This window comes from Eleutherodactylus coqui, chromosome 10 (assembly GCF_035609145.1).
Source record: "Eleutherodactylus coqui strain aEleCoq1 chromosome 10, aEleCoq1.hap1, whole genome shotgun sequence".
Classification (NCBI taxonomy): Eukaryota; Metazoa; Chordata; class Amphibia; order Anura; family Eleutherodactylidae; genus Eleutherodactylus; species Eleutherodactylus coqui.
The window spans coordinates 118,989,086-119,006,398 of NC_089846.1; the positions used below are offsets into that span (position 1 = coordinate 118,989,086).

General features: G+C 46.7%; 1 protein-coding gene across 1 annotated transcript in view; it reads right to left on the bottom strand.

Annotated features, from left to right (window-relative positions):
* Positions 1–17,313, bottom strand: part of MAMLD1 (mastermind like domain containing 1) — a 237,408-nt gene that overhangs the window by 85,839 nt on the left and 134,256 nt on the right. Inside the window, exon 2 of the mRNA XM_066581786.1 lies at positions 13,713–15,401. Coding sequence (XP_066437883.1) covers positions 13,713–15,401 — 1,689 coding nt within the window. The remainder of the gene's footprint in view (positions 1–13,712; positions 15,402–17,313) is intronic.

The window sequence follows — 17,313 nt, forward strand, 5'->3', positions numbered from 1 at the left end:
ATTTAGAAAGGCGTGATAAAAGCTGTGGCCAATTGTATTTCCACATGGTATTTTTATTTTGATGATGCATTTAAAGACTTCGCTTGAATACTTTATTTCTGCAGGTCAAACCGAACAATGAACAGGTAGAAATATAAAGTTTAACCAAATTACAATTTAAGGAGTTACTAGAAAATGGTAATATAAGTAGGCGTTCTCATTAATAAAATTGCAAAACTAAACTATCAGGCATTCATAATATATATAGAGAGCTGCCTTTGGAAACAATGTGGCCAGCTGTAGCTCTTGCTTGTCATTAGAAGAATAGAATTAGCCACAATTGGTGTCAGACTGGGGCACCAGAATACCAGATAATTTTCTGGAAGGCCCAGGTTCTGACATAATGAGTTCCGACAAAAGACAACTTCATTTGGAGCTGACTTTGGAGCCAATGGAACAATTAAAAGCAGACATGCACAAGTTCTGCGCAGAAGAGGGGTGGGCCCTAAGGATAGTTTCTTCTGATGGGCATAAGGAAACCGAGTCTGACATTAATCAATAATTGGAGTGCCAAATTATCAGTGGTGTCAATATATACAGTGTTAACATAATCCCACAAAAAAAGATTATAGGGGAGCAAAGCAGTAAGAAAGTTTAGACTGTGTCACAACAAGCTGCTCTGTCCTTAGCATGGACTTGGGAGACTGAGAAGAGGAACAAAAAATGATTCTTCTCTACCCATGTATTGTAAAAACTCCCTCCAAATTAGACCAAGGTTGTAGATAGTATCTTTTCTCGCTTTGCTTTTATCCTCACCTCTGGTCATCCATAGATAATCTGTGTCCAAATTGTTATGCATTAATATTGTATAGTATGTGCAACATATGCACACCCATTGAGCACATTTACTTTTTATTTAAAACTTCTTAAACGCCATGGAAACCTTTGTGTATGAAAAAGCAATACACATTATTTTGCTAACTCCCTGCAGAAAAAAATGCCGCACTTATCAGTTTGTTTGGTTTTTTTCAAATTGAGTTTTCCTTCTCATGCATTTAGAAAGTCTCATACTTGGTTTGCAGGCTTTCCTACATTAAAATTTCTCGCTATGGGGCATTCCTGGCACTGATCAACTTATCTCTCTTACTAAAAGCCCAAGTAAAGGTTTATAGGGTGCCAATGGGTCTTCTGGCCTGGTGACATCACCTGTCAGATGCCGTAGTGCTTTAGCGGTGGTTTTTGCGCGATGGTGAGTATATTGATTTTCTATCAGTTTGGGCTCATAGAAAACCGTATTAAAAAATGACTTGGAAAACCCCTTTAATGATTAATGATTTTCCTTAGCTATAAATTACAAGATGCACAGAAATCGCACTTGAAAAGAATGCGTTATTTTAAATTAGTTAATTTACATGGGTGATTTTTCTCTCGAACCGAGAGTCTGAGATGGAAAAATTGCAGCATGTCCAATTTTGGGGTGATATCAGCATTTTTTCTATGGAAGTAAAAAAATTGCATCAAATTCCTATGCAATGCAATATGCATGCGAGTGCAATGCCAATTTTCAGTTTTTACTATTAAAACAACATACGCTTGTTACGAGTGTAAAAACTGCACATGCAGCAATTATGATGCTTTTTTCTTGCAACACGCATCGCACTGGCAGGAAAATTGCAGATTTAGAAGAGCAATATTTGTCCAAGTTTCTCAGCCTGATATCGCACTTGCCCGTGTGAATGCACCATCAATAAAATTGTACATGATAGAAGCCCAGCAACTTTTCGGTCTACCTGTTAGCAAACAACATAAGAATGTTACCACTTTTAGAAGTGTACAGGCTGGAAATGTTTGTGATCCCAAATCCGTTTTGCAGCCTCCTGTATACTGCTTCCATTGGGGCTCTAGTATAGTGACACATATGGTTTTTAGGCTAATAGTTGACCAAAACTTTTGATCTTCGGTCAAATAAAAAATATATACAAAAGAAATCATGCACCTGTTGCCCATTGGGTCACGCAGTGCACTACTACGGTAGGAACGGGCTTGTCTTGCAGGTTCCGATGGACACATTACTTAGATTATGGTATGAATACTTTAATGTCTCTTGGAGTCTTTTCTTGAAATACAAAGAGTACCTAAAAGGCTGTTCTTGTGGGTTTATGTCACAACAGCTGTGCCTTTCCCTCCGCTCCGCTGTTTGCTACAGGGATCAAATTTCATGTCTTTGTGTTCCTACTCCAACTGGCAGCCATCCACATTCCTTCTCAGTACACAAGCTGCACCTCTTTCCATTATATGGGAAAAAATGCTGTGCAGCTTTAGTTCTAGTCTAGAGATGAGCGAACGCGTTCGTCCGAGCTTGATATTCGTGCGAATATTAGGGTGTTCGGGATGTTCGTTATTCGTGACGAACACCATGCGGTGTTCTGGTTACTTTCACTTCCTTCCCTGAGACGTTAGCGCGCTTTTCTGGCCAATTGAAAGACAGGGAAGGCATTACAACTTCCCCCTGCAACGTTTAAGCCCTATACCACCCCCCTGCTGTGAGTGGCTGGCGAGATCAGGTGTTCGCCTAATATAAAAGTCGGCCCCTCCCGCGGCTCGCCTCAGATGCGGTGTGAGTTAGATGAGGGACAGTGCTGTTTATACCGGAGCTGCTGTAGGGAAAGAATTGGTAGTTAGTGTAGGCTTCAAGACCCCCCAAAGGTCCTTATTAGGGCCACTGATAGCTGTGTGTTGGCTGCTGTTAGCAGTGGGATTTTTTTTTTTCTCAAAGTCGCCTCTGCAGACCGTTGCACCTGGCATTAGGGACAGAAGTGCTGCATAGGCAGGGAGAGTGTTAGGAGTGAGTGTAGCCTTCAAGAACCTCAACGGTCCTTTCTAGGGCCATATTTATCCGTGTGCAGTACTGTCCAGGCTGCTGTTGGCTGTGCTGCATTTTTTTTGGGCTTCTCAAAATCGCCTCTGCAGAGCATTCCACCCTCCATTGATACTGCAGGGAAAGAATTGTATAGGCAGGGCCACAACACAGTTATTATTCATAGAATATACGCAGTGCTGCCTGTTGGTGGGAAAAACCTGAAAACAAATCTATTTGTCCAGCCTCTGTCCGTCCTAACGCCTGTGGACACGTGTGAGCTGCGTGAAAAACATTGCTAAATCATACGCACCCAGCTACGCTTTACTGCTGGCTTCGCCATTTGCTTTCCTTAATTGGGAAAAAAAATACCTGCTCTGCCACAGTTAATAACTCTGCTACCCTCACGTTCTGTGACACATAAGCAGGGACACAGCGCAGTTATTAAACTTCTCAGGTTCATTGAATATACGCAGTGCTGCCTGTTGGTGGGAAAAAACTGAAAAGAAATCTATTTGTCCAGCCTGTGTCCGTCCTTACGCCTGTGGACACGTGTGAGCTGCGTGAAAAACATTGCTAAATCATACGCAGCCAGCTACGGTTTACTGCTGGGTTCGCCATTTGCTTTCCTTAATTGGGAAAAAAAATACCTGCTCTCCAAGAGTTATAATAACTCTGCTACCCTCACGTTCTGTGACACATAAGCAGGGACACAGCGCAGTTATTAAACTTCGCAGGTTCATTGAATATACGCAGTGCTGCCTGTTGGTGGGAAAAAACTGAAAAGAAATCTATTTGTCCAGCCTGTGTCCGTCCTTACGCCTGTGGAGACGTGTGAGCTGCGTGAAAAACATTGCTAAATCATACGCAGCCAGCTACGGTTTACTGCTGGGTTCGCCATTTGCTTTCCTTAATTGGGAAAAAAAATACCTGCTCTCCAAGAGTTATAATAACTCTGCTACCCTCACGTTCTGTGACACATAAGCAGGGACACAGCGCAGTTATTAAACTTCGCAGGTTCATTGAATATACGCAGTGCTGCCTGTTGGTGGGAAAAAACTGAAAAGAAATCTATTTGTCCAGCCTGTGTCCGTCCTTACGCCTGTGGAGACGTGTGAGCTGCGTGAAAAACATTGCTAAATCATACGCAGCCAGCTACGCTTTACTGCTGGCTTCGCCATTTGCTTTCCTTAATTGGGAAAAAAAATACCTGCTCTGCCACAGTTAATAACTCTGCTACCCTCACGTTCTGTGACACATAAGCAGGGACACAGCGCAGTTATTAAACTTAGATAATTCATTCACTAGAGGCAGTGGGGCCTTTCGTTTTCCAAAAAGGGCAAAAATTATATTTGGCCTGCAGTCTTGCGCCAATTTATTTCCTGCCTGGGAAATCTAATCACTGGTAATACAGCATGCTGAGGGGTAGGGGTAGGCCTAGAGGATGTGGACACAGGCACTACCGCCTCATGGCCTGCACCCACACCCTCATCTCCGCTGTCCTCGGCCCCATCCAGCAGTGTAGTTCAGCGCACCGTTCAGCCGTCGCTTGCGCAAGTGTTCGAGCGCAAGCGCAAGTACGCCGCCACGCACCCGCACGCTCAAACGTTAACCGTCCGCATCGCAAAATTCATCAGCCTTGAGATGCTGCCGTATAGGGTTGTGGAAACGGAGTCCTTCAAAAGTATCATGGAGGCGGCGGCCCCGCGCTACTCAGTTCCCAGTCGCCACTACTTTTCCCGATGTGCCGTCCCAGCCCTGCACGACCACGTCTCCCGCAACATTGTGCGCGCCCTCACCAACGCGGTTACTGCCACGGTCCACTTAACTACGGACACGTGGACAAGCACAGGCGGGCAGGGCCACTACATCTCCCTGACGGCACATTGGGTGAATTTAGTGGAGGCTGGGACAGAGTCAGAGCCTGGGACCGCTCACGTCCTACCCACCCCCAGAATTGCGGGCCCCAGCTCGGTGGTGGTATCTGCGGAGGTGTATGCTTCCTCCACTAAAGCACCCTCCTCCTCCTCCTCCTCCTCTGTCTCACAATCAAGATGTGTTAGCAGCAGCATGTCGCCAGCAGTCGGTGTCGCGCGGTGTGGCAGCACAGCGGTGGGCAAGCGTCAGCAGGCCGTGCTGAAACTACTCAGCTTAGAAGATAAGAGGCACACGGCCCACGAACTGCTGCAGGGTCTGACACAGCAGACCGACCGCTGGCTTGCGCCGCTGAGCCTCCAACCGGGCATGGTCGTGTGTGACAACGGCCGTAACCTGGTGGCGGCTCTGCAGCTCGGCAGCCTCACGCACGTGCCATGCCTGGCCCACGTCTTTAATTTGGTGGTTCAGCGGTTTCTGAAAAGCTACCCACGCTTGTCAGACCTGCTCGTAAAGGCGCGCCGGCTCTGCGCACATTTCCGCAAGTCCCACACGGACGCTGCCACCCTGCGCACCCTGCAACATCACTTTAAGCTGCCAGTGCACCGACTGCTGTGCGACGTGCCCACACGGTGGAACTCTACGCTCCACATGTTGGCCAGGCTCTATGAACAGCGTAGAGCTATAGTCGAATACCAACTCCAACATGGGCGGCGCAGTGGGAGTCAGCCTCCTCAATTCCTTTCAGAAGAGTGGGCCTGGTTGGCAGACATCTGCCATGTCCTTGGTAATTTTGAGGAGTCTACCCAGGTGGTGAGCGGCGATGCTACAATCATTAGCGTCACCATTCCTCTGCTATGCATCTTGAGAAATTCCCTGCAAACCATAAAGGCAGCTGCTTTGCGCTCGGAAACGGGGGCGGGGGAAGACAGTATGCCGCTGGATAGTCAGGGCACCCTCCTGTCTATTTCACAGCGCGTACAGGAGGAGGAGGAGGATGAGGAGGAGGGGGAAGAGACAGCTTGGCCCGCTGCTGACGGTACACCGGCTGATTGCCTGTCATCCTTTCAGCGTGTATGGCCTGAGGAGGAGGAGGAGGAGGAGGATCCTGAAAGTGATCTTCCTAGTGAAGACAGCCATGTGTTGCGTACAGGTACCCTGGCACACATGGCTGACTTCATGTTAGGATGCCTTTCTCGTGACCCTCGCGTTGCACGCATTCTGGCCACTACGGATTACTGGGTGTACACACTGCTCGATCCACGGTATAAGGAGAACCTGCCCACTCTGATTCCCGAAGAGGAAAGGGGTTCGAGAGTGTTGCTATACCACAGGACCCTTGCGGACAAGCTGATGGTAAAATTCCCAGCCGACAGCGCTAGTGGCAGAAGGCGCAGTTCCGAGGGCCATGTTGCAGGGGATGTGCGTAGATCGAGCAGCATGTACATCCCAGGCAGTGCAACAGTCTTTAAGGGCCTGGCCAGCTTTATGGCTCCCCACCAAGACTGTGTCACCGCTCCCCAGTCACGGCTGAGTCGGCGGGAGCACTGCAAAAGGATGGTGAGGGAGTACGTAGCGGATCGCACGACCATCCTTGGTGACGCCTCTGCCCCCTACAACTACTGGGTGTCGAAGCTGGACACGTGGCCTGAACTAGCCCTGTATGCCCTTGAGGTGCTTGCTTGTCCTGCGGCTAGCGTGTTGTCGGAGAGGGTGTTTAGTGCGGCTGGGGGAATCATCACCGATAAGCGTAGCCGCTTGTCAACCGACAGTGCCGACAGGCTAACACTCATCAAGATGAACAAAGGCTGGATTTCGCCAGACTTCTGTTCTCCACCAGCGGACAGCAGCGATACGTAAGCAATACGTAGGCTGCACCCGCGGATGGAAGCTACGTTCTCTCTCACCATCCAAAACGGGGACATTTGTGCTTCATCAATCTGTGTCTAATATTCCTCCTCCTCCTCCTCCTGTTCCTCCTCGTGAAACCTCACGTAATCACGCTGAACGGGCAATTTTTCTTAGGGCCACAAGGCTCACTCAAATAATTTTTCTGAACAATTTTTATAAGTTTCAATGCGCTTAAAAGCATTGGAACTTTAACTTGAACCAATTTTTCGTTACACTGGGCTGCCTCCAGGCCTAGTTACCACTTAAGCCACATTAACCAAAGCGATTAATGGGTTTCACCTGCCCTCTTGGCTGGCCATGGCCAATTTTTGGGATGTACATTAGTACTGTTGATACAGCAATTTTTGTGGGCCCTCGCCTACAGTGTAATCAAATTAATTTTTAGCCCACCTGCATTACAGCTGACGTTACCTCAGCTGTGTTGGGCAATGCAATGGGATATTTCTATGTACCGCCGGTGGCTTCCTGGCACCCACCCAGGCAGTGGGTCCACAGGGAGTTAAACCTACATGTGTCCACTTGTAAAGAACCCCAGTCTGACTGGGGCATGCAGTGTGGGCCGAAGCCCACCTGTATTACGCACGACATTACTACCTCAGCTGTGTTGGGCAATGCAATGGGATATTTTTGTGTACCGCCGGTGGGTTCCAGGGAGCCACCCATGCTGTAGGTGCACACTGAGTTTTTAATACATCTGTACACTTCTAAAGAACCCGTCTGACTGGGGCATGCAGTGTGGGCCGAAGCCCACCTGTATTACGCACGACATTACTACCTCAGCTGTGTTGGGCAATGCAATGGGATATTTCTATGTACCGCCGGTGGCTTCCTGGCACCCACCCAGGCAGTGGGTCCACAGGGAGTTAAACCTACATGTGTCCACTTGTAAAGAACCCCAGTCTGACTGGGGCATGCAGTGTGGGCCGAAGCCCACCTGTATTACGCACGACATTACTACCTCAGCTGTGTTGGGCAATGCAATGGGATATTTCTATGTACCGCCGGTGGCTTCCTGGCACCCACCCAGGCAGTGGGTCCACAGGGAGTTAAACCTACATGTGTCCACTTGTAAAGAACCCCAGTCTGACTGGGGCATGCAGTGTGGGCCGAAGCCCACCTGCATTAAGCACGACATTACTACCTCAGCTGTGTTGGGCAATGCAATGGGATATTTCTGTGTACCGCCGGTGGGTTCCAGGGAGCCACCCATGCTGTGGGTCGACAGGGACTTCACAATAGGGAGTTGTACCTGCCTGTGTCTATGAATTAAAAAGCCCGGTCTGACTGGGGCATGCAGACACCTTGACAGAATGAATAGTGTGTGGCACATAGGTTCCCCATTGCTATGCCCACGTGTGCAGCTCCTGATGGCGGTGGCACAGGATTCTATTTCTCATTGCTTCTGTACAGCATTGTGGGCTATCGCTCCGCCACTTTTAAAGAGGGTCGCTGCCTAGCCGTGCCAACCTCTGCAGTGTATGCCTGAGGTCCCTCGTCATGGCAGACGCAATTCTAAATAGACATGAGCGTGGTGTGGCATGAGGGCAGCTGAAGGCTGCGCAGGGACACTTTGGTGTGCGCTGTGGGGGGGAGGGGGTGCGGTTGGGCAGCATGTAACTCAGGAGAAGTGGCAGTGGAGTGTCATGCAGGCAGTGATTGTGCTTTGTTGGAGGTAGTGTGGTGCTTAGCAAAGGTATGCCATGCTAATGAGGGCTTTTCAGAAGTAAAAGTTGTTGGGAGGGGGGGGGGCCCACTCTTGCCGCTATTGTGGCTTAATAGTGGGACCTGTGAACTTAGGATGCAGCCCAACATGTAGCCCCTCGCCTGCCCTATCCGTCACTGTGTCATTCCCATCACTTTCCTGAATTGCCCAGATTTTCACACATGAAAACCTTAGCGAGCATCGGCGAAATACAAAAATGTTCTGGTCGCCCATTGACTTCAATGGGGTTCGTTGTTCGAAACGAACCCTCGAGCATCACGGGAAGTTCGTTACGAATAACGAACACCCGAACATTTTGGTGTTCGCTCATCTCTATTCTAGTCTTAAATTGGACTAGGTCTCTTTATTGCAAATAATGAAGCATTTCACGTAATTGGGCAGTTAATTAATAAGATCCAATATGACCAAGAGGGTAAGAAAGAAAAGTCAGCTAACTAGGGGCCCAGAGCATTGCTGATCCAACAATTAGTCCACAGATAAGTCTGCTGAAGGTCAAAGTTTTTTGTACCATCATTAGGGCAGTGGAGTGGTATTTAGTGCACTCCAATTACAATAGGGGATGGAGTGAAAACCACAGACGTGTAGGTATGGATAGAACTTTACAGGACACAGTTGCTTACTTTGGCTGCATGGGTGGAAAGTATACAACCCCTCTGAAGGGGTTTTTGGAGACTTTAAAAAAAAATTTACAGGCTTAAACTGGTGTAAAATAAAGAAAAATCACAAACTCACTTGCTACAGTGGCTGGAGCTCTTGTGCCTGCTGCTCTGAAAGAAGCCAGTCGATGTGCACTTGCCATAAATGGTGCACGTGAATCTCAGCCAATTACCGGCTTCAGCAGCCATGGAGGAATCACCGTTAAAGTGTACAGCCAATGACCACCCACTGGCTCCTTCGGAGTTCCCAGCGGTGGACACCAGGGCTTCAACGCTGGAAAGGGAGCTGCTGCAACAGGTGAGTATACTCATATTTTGCACCAGCCTGTAATTTAATTCCTAAAGTCCCGGAAAACCCTCTAAAGGTGCCCATACACATTAGATGCATATCCACCAGATCTGCCAGCAGGTCTGGCTAATCATCTAATGTGTATGCAGGCCTTCTGTGTTAAAATCGATTGCCCTATTCTTATGTTCTTTGGGAGATAAGTTGCTGTCAAAGGTATCTGGCAGCTGCTTTCACCGCTGCCTACATTCAAAAGGCATGCACCTTCAGCTGCGCCGAACATGCATGTATAGCGGGATGTTAGGCAAGCTAGCAAGCAACCAGGGACAGCTATCCAATGTGCATGGCTGCCCTAAGTCCCATAGAAAACCTACATGATCATCCATAATATATAGACTGCATAGATCAGGTATCAGTTAAAGGTAAACCCATGGCTACAGTGTTGCAAAGAAGAAATACTAACTCTAGAGTTTGCTGTACTTAGATAGCTCACGTCTTATAGTGAATGTGTGATATACCCAACGTAATGTAGGCAGTTCTAGACCGACTTTCATATTTTCCCATCATTGCTAGGTATCTTTACCTTAAGTTGCTCATACACCTTCAACATTCGTTCAGCTGACAATTATTGTCGTCAACGGCCCTATACACCCGGTTCGGTAATCCTTAGCTCTGGCAGTGGCTTATCCCCAGGAAAACAAAAGAATTGGGTGTTGGAATTCAGTGCATCCAATTCTTCACCTCAATACCATTTGTTGGAGAAAGTAGGGAGATCTCCATATACATTAAAGAGTTGTGAGTAGAGTTGAGCGAACGTACTCTGCCGAGCTTGATGCTCGTTCGAGTATTAGCGTACTCGATGGTGCTCGTTACTCGAACGAGTATCATGCCGTGTTCGACCCCGTCCCAGTTTTTGGCTCCTCCCCGCTGTGATGGGACCTGGCGGCCCACATACAAAAATGCTCCACTCTCCCATTGTAGTCAATGGGGTTCGTTACTCGAGTAGAGCTCTCGAATTTTACGAAAAGCTCGACTCGAATAACGCGGACCCGAGCATTTGGGTGCTCGCTCATCTCTAGTTGTGAGCCCTATGGGGGCCTTTAGCATACAGTATGTAGCCTAAGGCTGGGCAGTAGATCAAATTAATTGCTGAGGCTCGATTCTAACTTTTGCCACAATCGTGAAATTGATATTAGTTCTACCCCCTGTAAATGTGGCCAATATCAGGCCAAGGGGAAGCGAGGGTGTGCTGGGCGCTGGACAGTTTACCAGTATACTGGATGCTGATGAGCATAAAGACAATGCAGGAATCAAGTAGATTTGGTTGAGCCCCAGCCAGTAAGTGCTATGCTTGATTACTGTACATGGAGGCCACGATGATTGTGGGGGTAGAGGGCAATATATGGAGGCTGTGGTGACTGAAGAGGCAGGACAGTATATAGCGGCTGTGGAACCGTATCTTTCATGTGTATGAAACTAAAGTTCATATCCTTTTGTTTTGCACGAGGGAATCACATACAATTGCAGGTTTTTCTCCCATTTTACCCTACTTAGAAATCTATAAAAGCCTTCCAATACATTATGTGGTACGCTAAAGGGTACTACTGAAAAATGCAAATTCCATTAAAAAAACCCTTCTGTAGATAGGTCACCAGAAAAAAAAAAAAGTTGATTTTTTTTGAAAGGGGAACAACCAGAACTTCAGAATATGACCTGGATGAAGGCGCATCAATGACCCTTGGTCATGAAAGGGTTAAAGGGGTTGTCCCGCGCCGAAACTGGTTTTTTTTTTTTTCAACCCCCCCCCCGTTCGGCGCGAGACAACCCCGATGCAGGGACGTAAACAAAGCTTACCGGAGCGCTTACCTTAATCCCCGCGCTCCGGTGACTTCAATACTTACCGCTGAAGATGGCCGCCGGGATCCTCTGTCTCCGTGGACCGCAGCTCTTCTGTGCGGTCCATTGCCGATTCCAGCCTCCTGATTGGCTGGAATCGGCACGTGACGGGGCGGAGCTACACGGAGCCTGCATTCTGCACGAGCGGCTCCATAGAAGACTGCAGAAGACCCGGACTGCGCAAGCGCGGCTAATTTGGCCATCGGAGGGCGAAAATTAGTCGGCTCCATGGGAACGAGGACGCTAGCAACGGAGCAGGTAAGTAAAAAACTTTTTATAACTTCTGTATGGCTCATAATTAATGCACAATGTATATTACAAAGTGCATTATTATGGCCATACAGAAGTGTATAGACCCACTTGCTGCCGCGGGACAACCCCTTTAAAGTATAACTATTAGAGATGAGCGAACCTACTCGTTTCGAGTAATTACTTGATCGAGCACCGTGATTTTCGAGTACTTCCGTACTCGGGTGAAAAGATTCGGGGGGTGTCGGGGGGCGGGGGGAGGCGTGCGAGCGGGGGGGGTTGCAGCGGGGAACATGGGGGAGTCCTCTCTCTCTCTCCCTCTCCCCCCCACTCCCCGCTGCAACCCCCCACTCACTCACGGCACCCCCCGAATCTTTTCGCCCGAGTACGGAAGTACTCGAAAATCGTGGCGCTCGGGCGAAAAAGGGGCGTGGCCGAGTGCGCTCGCTCATCTCTAATAACTATGCTTTGTGCCCATTTTGGCCAATTACTATGGAGTTGATTATCTGAGCGCAGCTCATAATATTCAGGTTAGAGAATATTTGAAATTCACCAATTATGGCCACCTTCACCCATCATGGTTGTATTCCTACAAGTTTTCTATTAGTTATTGCTCATATTCCGTAATCCTGGAATCATAATCCTGCACACTGGAGCTAGACTATAAATTAACTTCAGATTTTTCTAGTTTTATTGCCTTTTCTTTATCCCAGAATTTCCTAGCATTTCCTGGTAGCCTATGATCCTCCTGTTCCACAGCTATTCTTGTTCTTATCTCTGTCTAAAATATGCTTCCTTCCTGACCTTTGTTACATCCAGTATGAGCTACAAACTAGAAAAAATGTGAATTTCTCCTAGCGTTAACTATCCATCGAGGAAGGTTTTATTTCCTCCATAAAAAAACTGACATAGGAAAAAGTGTAAATGCCCCCGAGAATGGAAAACTAAACAAGACAAACATAGTTTGTTCTTAAGATATGCAATACATTCAGAAGACGTAAAGCACTGAATATTGCCCGGATATTAAGACTCAAAGATGAGACCAAGTAATTTACCTTTGGACTGTATATACCTCTATATAGTAAAACAGCTGCTTGGTTAAAAGAGTATTCCAGGACTTTTTAAATTTTTTTTCTTTTGATGACCGATCAGTTGATGTCCGGGGCTGTGATTGTGGTCAATGCAGGAAGCAGAAAACATTGACCGTAGCACAGCAGCCAGGGATGGTACTGCAGCACAGGTCCCATTGAATTTAATAGCAGCTTCGCCTGTAATACCAACTTGGGCTGCTGTGCTATGGTCAACGCTTTCTGCTTGACTGCAATGACAGGAGCCCCAGAAATAAGCTGATCGGCGAGAATCCTAGCAGTGGGTCTCTGCCGATCATTTATGGATGACTTGTCTGTCATCAGTAGCAAATAGAGATGAGCGAGCATGCTCGGTTAAGGCAGATATTCAAGCGAGCATCACTCTTCTTGAGTAACTGCATACTCGTCTTAGCGGCAGGGGTGAGCGGGGGGCGGCGGGGGTGAGTGGGGGGGGAGTGAGAGAGATCTCTCTCTTCCCCCCTCCACTCCCGCCACCCCCCGCATTTGCTCGGACGAGTATTCAGTTACTCAAGAAGAGCAAGTCCCAGAGTCCCCCTTTAACCAAGACGTGTATAGAAAATGGTAAATGCAACAAAACCTATTGTTGTAGTTGGAGATGTACAATTTTTTGGAATACTTTGAGCGACATTCAACTTTAAGTGATGCTTGGGAGCCACATTCAAGTTAAAGATAATTTTTAGGCTAAGGCTAGATGGGTGCGACACTTGTTCTGTGGCCAAAGATTACACCATGGCCCTGCTAGGTTGCAACTCAACGTAAGTGAGTTGAGTCATGCCAGTTGTTGCAACCTGACAAGCACGAGAAATCCAAGTCTGATGACCACATTCACTTGCATTTAAATGCAATGTAGGAGGGCTATAGTGCAATCTTAGGCTAAGGAACAGGAATCGTGCTGAAAGCCGTCATGTAGACCTAAGAATACATGTGCAAAAAGTATTATGTCTAGTACTATACCATCTGTATTGGCACTGTTTGGTGGTTAGGATATGTCTGTAATAATGTCAATTGCCAGTGCATTGGTTACAGCTAAGGACTACCATGCGAGCCACACAGGAAGGGGGCGCAAGCCACATGTTGGATCCAAGCCACTGGTTGGGGACCACTGTTGTAGTGCTTAGTTTCTAGGAAGCCTGTCAACTGGAGTATAGCACTGTGTAAAATGCATTCTTACCTGTCTAGACTGAGGAGGCAAGCCACTGGACTGTATCTGTCTCTGCATCCTCGAAGGCTGCATCAGTTGCCTTATCTGTTGTTGAAGAAACTGATTGTTGCTGACTTGCGGATTCTGCTGCACCGTTGCAGGCTGATGTTGGGGTTGCTGTTGTTGTTGTTGCTGCTGCTGTTGTTGCTGTTGAAGATAATGGATTAGTGATCCAGGATTTGATGATAAGTTCATTTTCTGATTAGCTGAATCGGGTGCAAAATGAGACAGTGGCTTGGTGTTGGTAAATGAAAACTGGTCGTGACCTCCTGAATTGTCATTGACTATCCCAGACTGCAAGCCGTTAGATGGCTGTTGCATAATCATGTTGATATTTTTTGGCTGGTTTGCTGCCATTGACTTGAAGAGAGAATTCTGTAGGCCTGATTGACTGCCTGTAGGAGTAAGACTGGACATCAACGTGTTCTGGGGACTAAATGGCTGTTGGTGTAAAGCTGGGCTTGAGAGCTTCTCTGGTTGATAGGGTGGTGAAGGTCCGGCATTGGCAGGTGCCATACTTGGCACCATGTTATTTTGGGGGCTTTTGATAGTGTTTGCTGGGATGTTGCTGGTAGTAATGTTCTGCAACATAGAGTTCTGAGGGCTGAAGGGTTGCTGGTTAAGAGCTGGACTTGCAATCTTTTCTGATACATAAGGTGGAGAAGGCCTGTTGCTTGGGTTGCTGGATGAAGGCATGCTTGACAACATAGCATTTTGTGAACCTTGTATAGTATTTCCCTGTAAATTTCCTGTGCTCATGCTGGGTACCATAACATTTTGAGGGCTGAAAGGCTGTTGAGGAGAAGATCCAGGTCTGTATGGTGGAGAAAGACCTGTAGGTGATATTGTTGGCCAGTTTGGTGTTGGCACTTGCTGCTTTCCTGGGGGTACTTGTTTACTTGCAGCCAGTTGTTTCAACTGTTGAGCATGCCAGTTTGTACCAGGCATGTTAGCCATGGATGCAGGTAACATAGCCTGTGACTGACTCTTACTCTGAGTTGCAGGAATAGGAGATTGAGCAGGCTTGCTTGATGAAGAAATTGGATAACTGGTTCCTGCAGATGAAGGTCTAATTTGAGGGGAACCAGCATTTGCAGAAGTGCAACCACTAGAGAAATCCTTGCTAGCGATATGGTTGTCTAAATGAGATGATTGTGCCGGGGAGAGCTTGGGAGTTGTACTTAAATTGGGTTGAGCATGGCTGATGACAAGTGGCTCGTCTGGCTTACCCGCCAAGATTTTCTCAAGATCCAAGTCATTTGGAGATGGATCAGGCATTTTGGTTAACTCTTCCAAGAGGTCCTGCAGCTCTTGGTCCACAGATTGTAGGTTAGTATTTTTCTCTTCGTATGATACTTTCTGACTCATATCTGGATTTGAGAATGGTGAGGCCATCCCTCTCCCATTCATATGGTTATTTTCAAGTAAAACTTGGTGTCCACCGACCCCCATGGATGAAGTGCTGTGATTGGTGGAGAAAGGAGAATGCTGCAAATCAGAGCATGGTACACTTGAGCTGGCGCTTTGAGTTTGGCCCATAGGAAGTGTAACATCATCGAGACAGAGTCGTTTGTTGTCACTTGAAAATATGATATCATTTATGCCAGAGGACACAGGGGAACTGTCATCTTCCAGCTTTCTCTTTATGGATCCTTGTAGCTGAAAGATAATAGACATTATTATCTTATTTGTTAATCATGGCATTTAAGTCACATTACACAGATTACCAACATAAAAGATAGCATGAAAGGTTTTGCAAATCTTCATATTAAAATGTCATTGTCATAATGATTAATGCTGTCACTAGCGTGTATTATTTCACATTCGTTTCCTTACAAGATGGCAAGATTTCACGCGCTACTGGATCATTTTAACTTGTCTTTTATAAGATTTCTGCTTATCACACTTAGACTTCGAGGTGTCACAACCCACCGCCATGGTTTCTGGGACGACCTAGCCCTTGCCCACATGATCCACCCGCCAGCGTAAGCTCAGTGTCATTTTGTTGCTGGATGCCGATCAGGAAACTTGACTACCAGTTAGTGGACTGATTGGTTATTGGGAAATGGGTGCCCGCTGATGGGTTGGGGTCTCACCCTTGAGATTCCTACTGATCCCGAGAATGGGTTCCTGTGTCTCCTTAACCTCACTGAGGGCTTACTGCACCCCCTGCACTGATGAGAAGACTTAATAGTATTATGGTCATGCAGACATGCTGCCACTCCATTCATTTTCAATGGGACTACCGGAAATAGCCAAGCTGCAAACTCGTGGGTATTGCAATCAATCCCATTGAAATGAATGGAGCGGCAGCTGCACATGCTTGTCAGTGGTCCATTAATTTTGACGTCACTACGGGCGGCAAAGGGACCCTGCGGTGAAAGCCAGTGGACACGGGAACCTTTGTTCTCAGGATTGGTGAGGATCTCAGCAGTGAGATCCCCACCAATCAGAAAGTTATCCCCTATCCACAGGATAGGGGATACCTTGTGATTCTGGTACAATTCCATTAAAACTTGAATATTAAAGTGTAACTTCTGTTATCCTCAATATTATACTCTCCATAAGTCATAGTTAGAAGGGTCCAGGAAGCTGAGATATGAGGTGCTGTTAGGTATGGTCCTTACACTGCAAAGTCCTATATCTGCCCTTATGCCGGCAGCACTTGATATACCAAACCAGTTGCCCAGTGTGTGGAGCCCACAAGAACTGCCACAGATCACAGTTTCCTGGTGCCATGTAGGACGACATTGGAGATTGGAATATTAGCGCTAAATAAGGTCACACCTGAGACTGTGGGTTTACATCAAAAATTTTTTTTACTAATCTGCAAGCTCTTAAAGCAAGAAAGTTAAAATTAATATTTTGCTTTTGAAATGATTCTTTAATAACCAAAAACATTAAAACAAAAGCCTGTACTAAGCGTACAAAAAAAAAGGAAATCCAGCAAAGCATTCCAATATAAGTGTTATTACAGTGCGTGCAGCCACTGGTTTAATAGCTATGACCTACGTGTCAACTTGATTAATCTATCATTAACACCACTGCCTCACGTAATGAAGAAAAATCCTTATAGTCCATAAGAAGCACAACAAACAAAGACACCAAATCATCAAGGTGTTAACAAGACTCCAACAGGACAAAAGCAATAAAAACAACATAGTGTACATGATTTGACGGGTAATCCAGACTACCTACAAAAAAAGAGGCAGTGAATTTTTGTAGTAATCAATCTTCCCCCCAAGAAGCAAAATGAATGTGATACAGAACAGTCTGTATTCTATAAAGATACACTAGGGGTGGGACAAGCTTTCATGGCGTCCAAGACAGGGACGTCTTAGAATGTTCCTCCACCTCACTCACCCCACCTCTGAAGTTCTGCATCATTAATTCACCAACTGAAGCACCAAAAGGAAGCGCTCATCTTAAGTTACCTTTACATGGGGTGATTACCGCCTGAATAAATGGTGGAAACAGGGAATTTAGGTGATAGTCATCCGGTGTACCCACGGTCACCGACAGAGCACTTAGCGAGAAATAGCTTACTTGTCGAAGTTGCTTGTTTTTTTTT